Source organism: Uranotaenia lowii, chromosome 1 (genome assembly GCF_029784155.1).
Source record: "Uranotaenia lowii strain MFRU-FL chromosome 1, ASM2978415v1, whole genome shotgun sequence".
NCBI classification, from domain to species: Eukaryota; Metazoa; Arthropoda; class Insecta; order Diptera; family Culicidae; genus Uranotaenia; species Uranotaenia lowii.
In genome coordinates, this window is record NC_073691.1 from 109046096 (window position 1) to 109059436 (window position 13341).

The 13341-nt window shown below is 42.0% G+C and overlaps 3 protein-coding genes across 4 annotated transcripts in view; 1 reads left to right on the forward strand and 2 right to left on the reverse strand.

Annotated features, from left to right (window-relative positions):
- The window catches only part of LOC129738461 (myosin heavy chain, non-muscle-like), a 132285-nt gene that overhangs the window by 20901 nt on the left and 98043 nt on the right, over positions 1-13341 (forward strand). The gene's annotated exons all lie outside the window — the stretch shown is intronic.
- LOC129738463 (eukaryotic translation initiation factor 4E-like) lies at positions 944-1558 on the reverse strand. Its single transcript, XM_055729671.1, has one exon. It carries the CDS (start codon positions 1533-1535, stop codon positions 972-974), a length of 564 nt encoding a protein of 187 aa, XP_055585646.1. The 5' UTR covers positions 1536-1558; the 3' UTR covers positions 944-971.
- On the reverse strand, positions 4670-5290 carry LOC129738462 (eukaryotic translation initiation factor 4E-like). The gene has a single exon (XM_055729670.1). It carries the CDS (start codon positions 5265-5267, stop codon positions 4704-4706), a length of 564 nt encoding a protein of 187 aa, XP_055585645.1. The 5' UTR covers positions 5268-5290; the 3' UTR covers positions 4670-4703.

Sequence of the window (13341 nt, forward strand, 5' to 3'; positions counted from 1 at the left end):
CATTCTCAGTGTTTACTATCTCAACATATTTGTAATGCTAATATTTCATAACATTCAGCTGGATAAAATTTTACCGTAATAAACTTAAGGAAATAGCGGAACTATTTCAAACCACGTTATGTTTAACGAAATAAACTCATAACTCTATCTGGTGACGCCTTGTAACAAAAACACAACGGATTCGCAAGGAATATTGAAAGATATTCCTTAAAATATTCCTTGACGGATTCGGATGAAAGATGGCCATTTTGTAATCTTTGCTATAAACAGAAATGTTATTAAGTTGGAACCGAGAATGGAACACAAATAGATTGAAATAAAATTACTTATTTCATTGACAACTATTATAAAATTTAATTATAAAGTTATTTATTTTTCTTTTTTGCATCACTTTTGATTATGTGCCCTTTTAAAATGGTATTTCGTCAGTTGAATTGCATCCCAGGATGCATGTAAACAAACGCGACTAGTGCGACATCTACCATTTTGAAGACGGCACAGCAAACTCGACTAAACTGTCAAGTTGCCAGGGGGTTGATTGCCGCGCACAGAAACTATTCTAGTATTTATAAGCACACGCTCGGCCATATTGAACCATAAATGTTTGAAAAATAACCATAATCGAAGTTTTGTGGATCAAGTCGTTTTATGAGTTTTTAGTGAAAACTCATAAAATGAGATTTCACGGAGAACTTGGATTATGGTTATTTTTCAACCGTTTGTTAAAGCTGAATAATGGTTATAAAATAACCGTTTTCCGAAAAGAAAAAAGCAGGAATCGATTTTTAAAGCTTAAAAGAAGGGTTTCCGAATTAAATACAAAGGATCAATGCATTGAAGCAAACATGGTGTGTTAATAGTGTTGCATGATGTTTCTTATGGTCGTCGCCACAAATGAAAAACGAGAACATAATTTAAAATTTTCCTAATGGCCACTTTTTATTTTACCCACCCAATCTCCTTCATTACAATTATTGTTCGGACGTGGTAAAAAATCGACTTACAGCTTTCTCCTGCATCGGCGCGTCCCGGTTCATGACGGTGGAGGTCCAAATCGCAATTTTATCCATCTTCTGGCGAATGTTCACGACGGCGCCGCAAATTTCTTCAGGATTATCGAAAACCTCGCCAATCCGACACAATATCGTATCCAGCCAATATTTGTCCAATTCGTGGTGCTGCTGCCGGGGCACGTTGATCACCCACCGGCCGCCGCGGAAATTCTTCTCGTCGTCCCACATGTGGCGAATGCCCTGCTCGAACAGCGAACAATCGCACTCGGTCTTCAGGTCCGACGGGCTCTTGATGCGGTTGTATAATCTCCAGAAGTTCTCAACGACACCGACGGTGGCCACCTCGTTCAGCTTGTCTCCCCACGACTTGTTCTTATCCGGTTCCGGATACCAGAGCGTCCACTGGAATTGCAGCGGATGCTTGATGAGGCATTCCGGATCGACGATGCCGTCCTGGTCGGTATGATTCTGCTTGGTGCTCTCCGGTCGTTGCACAATTTCCTCCTTGGTTTTGCCACCCATGATCGCAAATCGGCTTAGCTCAAAAAATATCTACCCAGACACGTTGATTGAAACCGGGGACCGGGAAATTTGCTTCGCTGGGGCTTTTCGCGGGAAATCAGCCACACTTCTCTCGAACTTCGTTTTTTCCGCAGCTTAGACCGATGTCCGGAAATATATCCGATGACAGAACCCGTTTTTTTTTCTTTTTCTTTTTTTTTCCGTTTTTCGGGAACTATGGGCTGTCGGGTTTTTTCAAAATAAGTTCGAAACAGTGGGCCAAATCTGGTCGAACAAGTTGGTTTATTTTTGATTAGGATTGGGTTTTTTAGTTGTATTTTTGCTCAAATCACACCATAATTAAAGCTCTAAAATCAATTGTAACACAACATTGCTGCTTTGGTAGAAATTTTCATGGATTGTGATAGAAATCCGTGAAAATTTCAAAACCACGCCACAAGGAGTTCGAGGAAAAGAAATGATCGACTACATTCCGAGCATACCTCGGAAGCGTAACACCTACTGCAGAGGTGTCTAAAACTTAATACATAAAACATAAACATCATAATAAACTCAAAGCCAACGAATCTTGACCAAAATATCTTTACGCCAACGAATTATGGCAAAGATTTAACTAAAACTAAAAACGAAACTCAACGCCAACATATCTTGGCAAATGATGTCGATCTATACCAGCAGACCTGGCAAAAATTTCCTCGAATCCTGAACCAAACGACTGAAAAACTTTCACCCAAGCAGCAAAACAAGCATTTAAAATCATGTAGCCATTGAAGAGAATAATGGCGGTGATTTTACAGTGAGGACTAAACAGAACTAAAAGCAACAGTTATCTCAGGAAAAGAGGGATTTAATCCTCTTAATTACCAAGGGCCCGGAATAGAGGTTATACCGCGCCTCCAGATCGCGTTCCTTTTGATTTTTCCTTGGCAACCCCTTTGATAACTGTGAGTGATGTATTTTAGTTCCAATAAATAATAAATGTTGATTTTAATTGACGACAATATCGAATAAATAACACAAAAATTATGATAATACAATAATATGGTGTGATATACAAGATGAGCAATCATGAAAAAAAAATGATAAGTACAATTATCGAATATTAAAAACCCTCATAATTGTAAGTCGACGCTAAGTCTCTAAAATTTATCGAACTAATAATCAAAGTGGTTCGATTTAGTTGGGCGCCATTTGTTGCATGATGTTTCTTATGGTCGTCGCCACAAATGAAAAACGAGAACATAATTTAAAATTTTCCTAATGGCCACTTTTTATTTTACCCACCAAATCTCCTTCATTACAATTATTGTTCGGACGTGGTAAAAAATCGACTTACAGCTTTCTCCTGCATCGGCGCGTCCCGGTTCATGACGGTGGAGGTCCAAATCGCAATTTTATCCATCTTCTGGCGAATGTTCACGACGGCGCCGCAAATTTCTTCAGGATTATCGAAAACCTCGCCAATCCGACACAATATCGTATCCAGCCAATATTTGTCCAATTCGTGGTGCTGCTGCCGGGGCACGTTGATCACCCACCGGCCGCCGCGGAAATTCTTCTCGTCGTCCCACATGGGGCGAATGCCCTGCTCGAACAGCGAACAATCGCACTCGGTCTTCAGGTCCGACGGGCTCTTGATGCGGTTGTATAATCTCCAGAAGTTCTCAACGACACCGACGGTGGCCACCTCGTTCAGCTTGTCTCCCCACGACTTGTTCTTATCCGGTTCCGGATACCAGAGCGTCCACTGGAATTGCAGCGGATGCTTGATGAGGCATTCCGGATCGACGATGCCGTCCTGGTCGGTATGATTCTGCTTGGTGCTCTCCGGTCGTTGCACAGTTTCCTCCTTGGTTTTGCCACCCATGATCGCAAATCGGCTTAGCTCAAAAAATATCTACCCAGACACGTTGATTGAAACCGGGGACCGGGAAATTTGCTTCGCTGGGGCTTTTCGCGGGAAATCAGCCACACTTCTCTCGAACTTCGTTTTTTCCGCAGCTTAGACCGATGTCCGGAAATATATCCGATGACAGAACCCGTTTTTTTTCTTTTTCTTTTTTTTCCGTTTTTCGGGAACTATGGGCTGTCGGGTTTTTTCAAAATAAGTTCGAAACAGTGGGCCAAATCTGGTCGAACAAGTTGGTTTATTTTTGATTAGGATTGGGTTTTTTAGTTGTATTTTTGCTCAAATCACACCATAATTAAAGCTCTAAAATCAATTGTAACACAACATTGCTGCTTTGGTAGAAATTTTCATGGATTGTGATAGAAATCCGTGAAAATTTCAAAACCACGCCACAAGGAGTTCGAGGAAAAGAAATGATCGACTACATTCCGAGCATACCTCGGAAGCGTAACACCTACTGCAGAGGTGTCTAAAACTTAATACATAAAACATAAACATCATAATAAACTCAAAGCCAACGAATCTTGACCAAAATATCTTTACGCCAACGAATTATGGCAAAGATTTAACTAAAACTAAAAACGAAACTCAACGCCAACATATCTTGGCAAATGATGTCGATCTATACCAGCAGACCTGGCAAAAATTTCCTCGAATCCTGAACCAAACGACTGAAAAACTTTCACCCAAGCAGCAAAACAAGCATTTAAAATCATGTAGCCATTGAAGAGAATAATGGCGGTGATTTTACAGTGAGGACTAAACAGAACTAAAAGCAACAGTTATCTCAGGAAAAGAGGGATTTAATCCTCTTAATTACCAAGGGCCCGGAATAGAGGTTATACCGCGCCTCCAGATCGCGTTCCTTTTGATTTTTCCTTGGCAACCCCTTTGATAACTGTGAGTGATGTATTTTAGTTCCAATAAATAATAAATGTTGATTTTAATTGACGACAATATCGAATAAATAACACAAAAATTATGATAATACAATAATATGGTGTGATATACAAGATGAGCAATCATGAAAAAAAAATGATAAGTACAATTATCGAATATTAAAAACCCTCATAATTGTAAGTCGACGCTAAGTCTCTAAAATTTATCGAACTAATAATCAAAGTGGTTCGATTTAGTTGGGCGCCATTTGTTGCATGATGTTTCTTATGGTCGTCGCCACAAATGAAAAACGAGAACATAATTTAAAATTTTCCTAATGGCCACTTTTTATTTTACCCACCCAATCTCCTTCATTACAATTATTGTTCGGACGTGGTAAAAAATCGACTTACAGCTTTCTCCTGCATCGGCGCGTCCCGGTTCATGACGGTGGAGGTCCAAATCGCAATTTTATCCATCTTCTGGCGAATGTTCACGACGGCGCCGCAAATTTCTTCAGGATTATCGAAAACCTCGCCAATCCGACACAATATCGTATCCAGCCAATATTTGTCCAATTCGTGGTGCTGCTGCCGGGGCACGTTGATCACCCACCGGCCGCCGCGGAAATTCTTCTCGTCGTCCCACATGGGGCGAATGCCCTGCTCGAACAGCGAACAATCGCACTCGGTCTTCAGGTCCGACGGGCTCTTGATGCGGTTGTATAATCTCCAGAAGTTCTCAACGACACCGACGGTGGCCACCTCGTTCAGCTTGTCTCCCCACGACTTGTTCTTATCCGGTTCCGGATACCAGAGCGTCCACTGGAATTGCAGCGGATGCTTGATGAGGCATTCCGGATCGACGATGCCGTCCTGGTCGGTATGATTCTGCTTGGTGCTCTCCGGTCGTTGCACAATTTCCTCCTTGGTTTTGCCACCCATGATCGCAAATCGGCTTAGCTCAAAAAATATCTACCCAGACACGTTGATTGAAACCGGGGACCGGGAAATTTGCTTCGCTGGGGCTTTTCGCGGGAAATCAGCCACACTTCTCTCGAACTTCGTTTTTTCCGCAGCTTAGACCGATGTCCGGAAATATATCCGATGACAGAACCCGTTTTTTTTCTTTTTCTTTTTTTTCCGTTTTTCGGGAACTATGGGCTGTCGGGTTTTTTCAAAATAAGTTCGAAACAGTGGGCCAAATCTGGTCGAACAAGTTGGTTTATTTTTGATTAGGATTGGGTTTTTTAGTTGTATTTTTGCTCAAATCACACCATAATAAAAGCTCTAAAATCAATTGTAACAATAGGCTGAAATTATTTATTTCTGTTCAATTACGTATCAATTTTTCTACAGAAAATTTCAATGTCTACGTAAATCATATTTAAACCGGTCGAATTCCAACCTGCAAACCAAGGCACCCAGTTCCAGAAGTCTGGATTAGCACGCTGGGCCGCTTTTGTGAGAATCAAACAATGGATAAACTCGTTTCGGAAAATTATTGCACCTGGTGCATCAGTTATTCCGATTCCAACAGTCACGTCAGGTCCCAGATCTTTTCAAAAATCGTTAGGCTTTCTCAGAAATTTTCCTCTTCTGAAACGATGAACAATCTTCCGGTTCAAGAAAAATCGTAGATGAACTCACCCAGCGGCTGCAGTTTTTTCCAGGGATTTCTCCGTATTAATGCGGTCAAAATATTCACCTACTGGAATTAGTTTAGCAGGAAGAAAACTTCGCCAGAAAGTCCAGCTGCTTAAAATAGTCCATTCGTTCATCGGAACGCTCCCAGGATTCTCTGAAACAACACTGACAATATGAACCGTAAATATCGCATAACAATTCAGTACAACAATTAAAATTTACCTGATCGTGGCCATAGATTTGAATCTTTCTATATTTTTCCTCAGTATCCCGAATGTTATTGAACGACAAACGATTAAAACTAAACAAAACAATGGCGGACCACTCAAAAAGTTTATGCGCTAAAATTTTAAACCATTATTTTGGTTTTCCACCAGAACTCAGAAAACGGTTGAAATTTAACAGTGCATTATGGTTAATTAATAACAATAATCGAAGTTTTAACAAAAAACTCATTAAACGGTTGAAAAAAACTCGAAAATGGTTATAAAAAAATGAGCGTGCAGTTAATCTTAGAGAACTTCTTCGGAATTTCACAAAGGTTATATAATGGCGTTTTTTTTTATTCCGGATTTGGCTCTGGCACCGTCAGAATAAAAAAACGATTTTCGGGTTTCGAGTTGTTCCATACGTAGGTGTGCGTGAGAACGAGCGCAATGTTTACATGCAGCTGTCATTTTGTTCTCCCTTCTGGATTTCTTCACTCGGTTCTTCACATCCGGATCGCCTTTTTTCGTGACCGGATTGCACTGGACAGTAGATAGTACGATTTTGCTTGGCTGAGAGGTTCAAAATCGCGGCAATAATCATTTTCCCGTTCATTATTTCAACTGTTTTGCTTTCAGCCAAAATCAGCTGTTTAATGTTTTGATAACAACGTTGAGAGTATTGGTGAACTTCTCGCAAAGTGACTTTCTTCTCAGGGCGACTCCGTCCGTTTTTCGAGCGAACCTAGGTTGCCTCTAGAGCAATAAATGAGCACGATGACAGCAGTTAGAGCGAACCTAGGTTGCCTCTAGATTGCCTCCAGGTGAAAAAATATACGGTATAAGATTCACAGGAAAGTTTCCAATCAATGTTTTCCTTCATAAAATCGGCTGAAAAAACACACTTATGGAAACAGTGTCAGAAGAAACGATTATCTAACAAAAATTGCTACAAAGTTCTGGAAATTTGAGGTTAGATAGCAATTCGGATCTGTTTACGTTTTAGTTGGTCAATTTCCTCGTGGATTTTCAGACAGCTCGCCGAATTTGTGATGATTCATCGAAATCGGGACCGGAAACATTGTTCCAATATATCTTTCGGCAAAATAATGCTTTGTAGAAAAGGCACCTTATACTAATTTTGCACTAGACTAGTATCACAAAACAATGACGACAAATCAGTATTTGCATTGTTTTGGCATCACTCGCCGAAGGCGGTCGCGTTTTTTTTCGCTTGTTAGTGCAAAAAACAATAGCGTTGAAAAAGTGGTCAAAGTTGTGAAGTTAGTGGTACAAGCAGTACAAGTGCGATTATAATTAGACCGTGGTTGCATTATCACACGATCGGAAAAGGAGTATTCCTTCCAGACAGTTGGATCCATCGGATAAAATCTACCGCAACGGCGGGTGGATCCTTTTGGAAGCCCGAATAATTCGGACTTGATTGCCGTTATCGGGGAACCAACAGATCCAGGTAACCACAATTTGTCGACCATCTGCGTCCTGGTCAAGGCGGACAGGCAATACGGACGGAGTTTTATCAGATCAGACGAAAACCACGTGGCGGTCGGCCATTGTGGAGATTGGAAATTTGGACCATCGCTGACACTCAAAAAAATCATCGATTAAGATTTAAGAAACAAGTTTGTAACTTCTTTTTATTTCTCTTTCCCTACACTATCATTTTCACTTTATTATATTTTGGATTTTTTGTGATTCGTTTATATTTTGAAAACGGAAGGCACTTGTGTCTCCGTTGATAAAAATGGACAAAGGCGGGGAGTTAAACGACTCAACCGAGGACGATGAGAATTTCTCCTACGAGAATGAAGAGCATTTGGAGGATACAGATGATTCTGGTCCCTCAAATGCGATCCATACTCAGGTGGGTGATAATTCTTTATCGCCCTCGATTAAGAGTGGAACAACCCGGCTCCGAAAATACACAGAGGGCTCATCTCTCACTGGACCTTGGGTGGTTTTCATCCGGCCCAAAGTAAACGGTAAGCAACTAAATGTGGTACAGATCACCAAAGATCTGGCGAGGTGGCCCTCTGTATCTAGTATTACAAAAGTACGTCCGAATAAGCTGCGCGTTGTTGTGGCTGACCGGAAAGCCGCAAATGAAATTGTAGCCAGCAATTTCATAAACCTTGAGTACCGTGTCTACATCCCGTCTCGAGACGTAGAGATCGAGGGCGTGATCACAGAGATGAGTCTCAAGGAGGAGTACATTAAATCCAACGGCGTTGGTAAGTTCAAGTGCCTTGATTCGACTTCGGTTGAAATCTTGGATTGTCGCCAACTCAGAACTACCACCGTCGTTAATGGAGATAAAAGGTACACTCCTTCAGCCTCATTTCGTGTTACCTTCGCAGGTACCGCCCTCCCTCACTACCAGGGTTGGCATAATTCAACGGTCAACGGTAAAATGGTCCTTCAAACTCATTTGACTGTTCCTTAACGACCTGTCACTTCGTTTGCCAGTCATTCATTCCCCAGTCATTTGAAGCTAAAATAATAACCTAGTCAAGCAATCGCATTTCAACGACCGAAGACGAAAAAGAGACGCATTTATTATTATTGTTGCTCCTGCCAGCAAGCCCGTTTTCAGTTGTTTATTGCTATTGTTGCTCTCTGCCAGCAAGTCGTTCAATTAGTTGTACCTGCCGGCAGCAGCCGATCGAGGATGTGTAGGAGCCTCATTACTCGCATGACGGAGAAATGTTGACTGCTGTCGTGCTTTATCCGTCATGCGAGTAATGAGGCTCCGTCAATTGAGTAAGGTGCCGGTCGTTTGATGAAAAAAAAAAACTAGTCGGGTCAAGCGTGACGGGCGAAATTTACCAACCCTGCTCACTACGTCTTGATTGACGGAGTTTTGAGGCTTCCTGTGCGGCTCTTTGTGCCTCGACCAATGCAATGTAAAAATTGCATAAAATTGGGACACACAGCGTCCCACTGCTGCAACAAGACGCGTTGTCCCAACTGTGGGGAGACTCATGGGGAGGGAGCGTGCTCAGCAATAGAGCAGAAATGTGTCTATTGCGGGGGCTCACCCCATGATATCTCCCTGTGCGAGGCATTCAAGAGCCGCTGGGATAAACAAAGGCGCTCTTTGAAGGAACGGTCAAAACGTTCCTATGCCGCAATTTTAAAGAGCGCGGCGCCTCCGACCCAACCCCAATGCAGTAACATCTTTTCAGTGCTGTCAGTTGACAGTGAAGACACTGATTCCATTGATCAGGATTTACCAGTTATCTTCGTTGGAAACTCACGGAAACGGGCTAAACCTGCTCATAAAACCCCCAAAGTTCCAAAAAAAGTACCCTCAGTTAGCTCTACAATAAATAATAGACAAAAACCATCAAGTTCGAGAAATTCCAAAACAGGCCCTCCTGGATTCCCCATGAAATTTATACCCCAGAGTAAACCAGAAGTGGCAGGATCTTCGAAGTCTCCAATATCCAACGTAGTTTCGGGAGAACCAACCTCCCAAGCGGGAATTTTCAAGCTAACTGATATAGTAAATGGAATAATATCGTTTTTCAACGTATCTGAATCCATAAGAGACATTGTTTTCGCAATGCTCCCCTTGGCAAAGACATTTTTGAAGCAATTGATGCAAACCTGGCCCCTTCTTTCAGTGTTTATCTCTCTCGATGGCTAATTTAAGCCGAGAGGTCGGAGATATCACTGTTTTACAGTGGAATTGTCGTAGTCTAATTCCGAAAATGGATCCGTTCAAACATCTTCTTCATGAAATAAATTGTGACATTTTTGCGTTGTCCGAAACTTGGCTTTCTTCTCAATCGAACATCTCATTCCACGATTTTAATGTTATCCGTCTGGATCGTTACGATTCTTATGGAGGGGTGCTTTTGGGGATCAAAAAGAGCCACTCCTTTTTTAGAATCCACCTTCCTCTATCAGGCGGAATTGAAGCTGTTGCATGTCATACGACTATAAGAGGTAAGGACTTATGTGTTGTCAGTTTGTACTGGCCTCAGAGAGTTGCAGTGGATCGAAATCACCTAGAGGACCTGTGTTCAGTTTTGCCTGAGCCAAGATTGATCCTGGGTGATTTCAACTCGCATGGAACTGTTTGGGGAGAACAAATTGACGATAGTCGTTCTACTCTTATCTATGACATGTGTGATAGTTTCAATTTAACAGTTTTGAACACGGGAGAAAAAACACGAGTCCCTAAACCACCTGACAAACACAGTGCAATTGACCTCTCACTCTGCTCAAATTCACTATCATTGGATTGCCAGTGGAAGGTGATTTTTGATCCCAATGGTAGTGATCATTTGCCTATCAAAATTACAATCACCAATGGGGTCAGCTCTTCAAACACAATAAATATGACATATGACCTTACAAGACACATCGACTGGAAAAAGTACTCGGACGAAATAACATCAGCTATCGGTTCTACGAATGTTTTACCTCCTACAGAGAAGTACCACTTTCTTTCACGTTTAATACATGAAAGTGCACTTCGCGCTCAAACAAAACCCATCCCAGATTCATCAGTTCCTCGAAGGCCTCCTAACCCATGGTGGGACCAGCAGTGTTCCAAGCTTTATAAGGACAAATCAAAAGCATTCAAAGATTTTCGGAAATGTGGAACTCTCGCCCTTTTTGAAGTATATGTTTCCCTTGAAAATCAGTTTAAAAAATTGGTCAAGGGGAAGAAAAAGGCGTATTGGAGGAATTTTGTGGGTGGCTTATCAAGAGAAACATCCTTGAGCACTTTGTGGAGAGTGGCACGCAGCATGCGTAATCGATCATCTACGAATGAAAGTGAGGAATATTCACATAGATGGATATTTAACTTCGCACGGAAAGTCTGTCCAGACTCTACGCCTGTACAAAAAATAATACGGGATGTGCCTTCAGATAGGTGTGGTATGGATTCCAGCTTTTCGATGGTCGAATTCTCACTTGCCCTCCTCTCTTGCAACAATTCAGCTCCGGGTATTGATAAAATCGAATTTAACTTGTTGAAAAACCTTCCGGACGCTGCCAAATTTCGCTTGTTAAATTTATTTCATCAATTCTCGGAGCATAACATTGTTCCCCAAGAGTGGAGACAAGTGAGAGTCATTGCTATCCAAAAGCCTGCCAAACCAGCGTCTGATCCCAATTCGTACCGTCCAATAGCGATGTTGTCTTGTATACGTAAATTGATGGAGAAAATGATTTTGTTTCGTTTGGATAAATGGGTAGAAACAAATGGTCTCCTTTCAGATACTCAATTTGGGTTTCGAAGGGGCAGAGGGACAAACGATTGTCTTGCTTTGCTGTCTTCAGAGATACAAATGGCGTACGCAAAACGTGAGCAAATGGCTTCAGTGTTTCTGGACATAAAGGGAGCTTTTGATGCAGTCTCAATAGAGGTTTTGTCTGACAAGTTGCACTCCTGTGGTCTGCCTCCTCTATTGAACAACATCTTATACAGCTTGCTTTGTGAGAAACATTTGAACTTTGCTCACGGAGATAATGCAGTTAGAAGAACCTCTTACATGGGCCTCCCGCAGGGTTCATGTTTGAGTCCACTTTTGTACAACTTTTACGTAAGTGACATCGACAGTTGTCTCTCTGAAGGCTGCACTCTAAGACAACTTGCAGATGACGGCGTGGTGTCTGTCACAGGATCTTCCGAGTCTCATCTGCACAGACCTTTACAAGATACTTTAGACAGATTGTCTTCCTGGGCTTTGGGGCTTGGGATTGAGTTTTCCCCTCAGAAAACGGAGATGGTTGTTTTCTCTAAGAAGCATAGACCTGCTCAACCCAAGCTTCAACTCCTAGGTAGAACGATCACTCAATCGAAGTTTTTCAAGTATCTTGGGGTTTGGTTTGATTCCAAGTGTACCTGGAGAGCCCACATTGAGTATCTCAAAGGAAAATGCCAACAAAGAATCAATTTTCTCCGATCAATCACTGGCACCTGGTGGGGAGCCCATCCAGAAGATCTTTTAAAATTGTATCGAACAACTATTCTCTCAGTGATGGAATATGGTAGCTTTTGTTTCCAGTCAGCTGCTAAAACTCACCTCATCAAACTCGAGCGTATTCAATATCGTTGTCTCCGCATAGCGTTGGGCTGTATGCCCTCAACGCATACCATGAGTCTTGAAGTTTTAGCAGGCATACTTCCACTAAAAGATCGATTTAATTTATTATCACTTCGGTTCCTCATCAGGTGTGAGGTCATGAACCCATTGGTGATCGTAAATTTTGAAAGGCTACTTGAGCAAAATCTTCATATAAGATATATGTCTATATATCATGTCTATATGTCCATGCAGGTTAATCCTTCTTCGTATTCTCCAACTCGTGTTTTCATCCCTGACTACGACACCTCTTCTGTCCAGTTTGATTTTTTTATGCAGCAAGATATTCGTGGAATCCTGGATTCGCATCGTCCACTTTTGATTCCAAGAATTTTCGATGCTAAATATAGACACGTCGATGCTGACAAAATGTACTTTACCGACGGGTCTCTAATAGAAGAATCAACGGGATTTGGAGTTTTCAACGAAATAGCTAGCGCCTCATATAACCTCCAATCACCATGCTCTGTATACATTGCAGAGTTAGCAGCCATTTATTGGGCGTTGGATAGCGTCGCATCACGGCCAGCAGAACACTACTGTATTGTAACAGACAGTCTTAGTTCTGTTGAAGCAATCCGTTCAATAAGACCGGGAAAGCACTCGCCGTTCTTCCTAGAGAAGATACGGGATACTTTGAGTGCTTTAACAAGACGTCGCTTTTCCATTACCTTTGTTTGGGTTCCCTCTCATTGCTCGATAGTGGGCAATGAGAAGGCAGACTCTCTGGCAAAGGTGGGGGCGACGGAAAGCGACACGTATCCACGTGAAATCGTCTTCAACGAATTCTACTTCTTGGTACGAGGGAACTCTCTTGTCAACTGGCAGCGCAAATGGGACGAGGATGAGGATGGTCGATGGCTCCACTCGATTATCCCAAAGGTAAGCCTTAAACCCTGGTTTAATAGGTTGGACCTGAGTCGGGATTTTATTCGTATATTTTCCCGTCTCATGTCCAATCATTGTTCCTTAGACGCGGTACTCTATCGTTTTGACATTGCTGGCAGCAATTTGTGTAGTTGCGGCCAAGGTTACCATGAC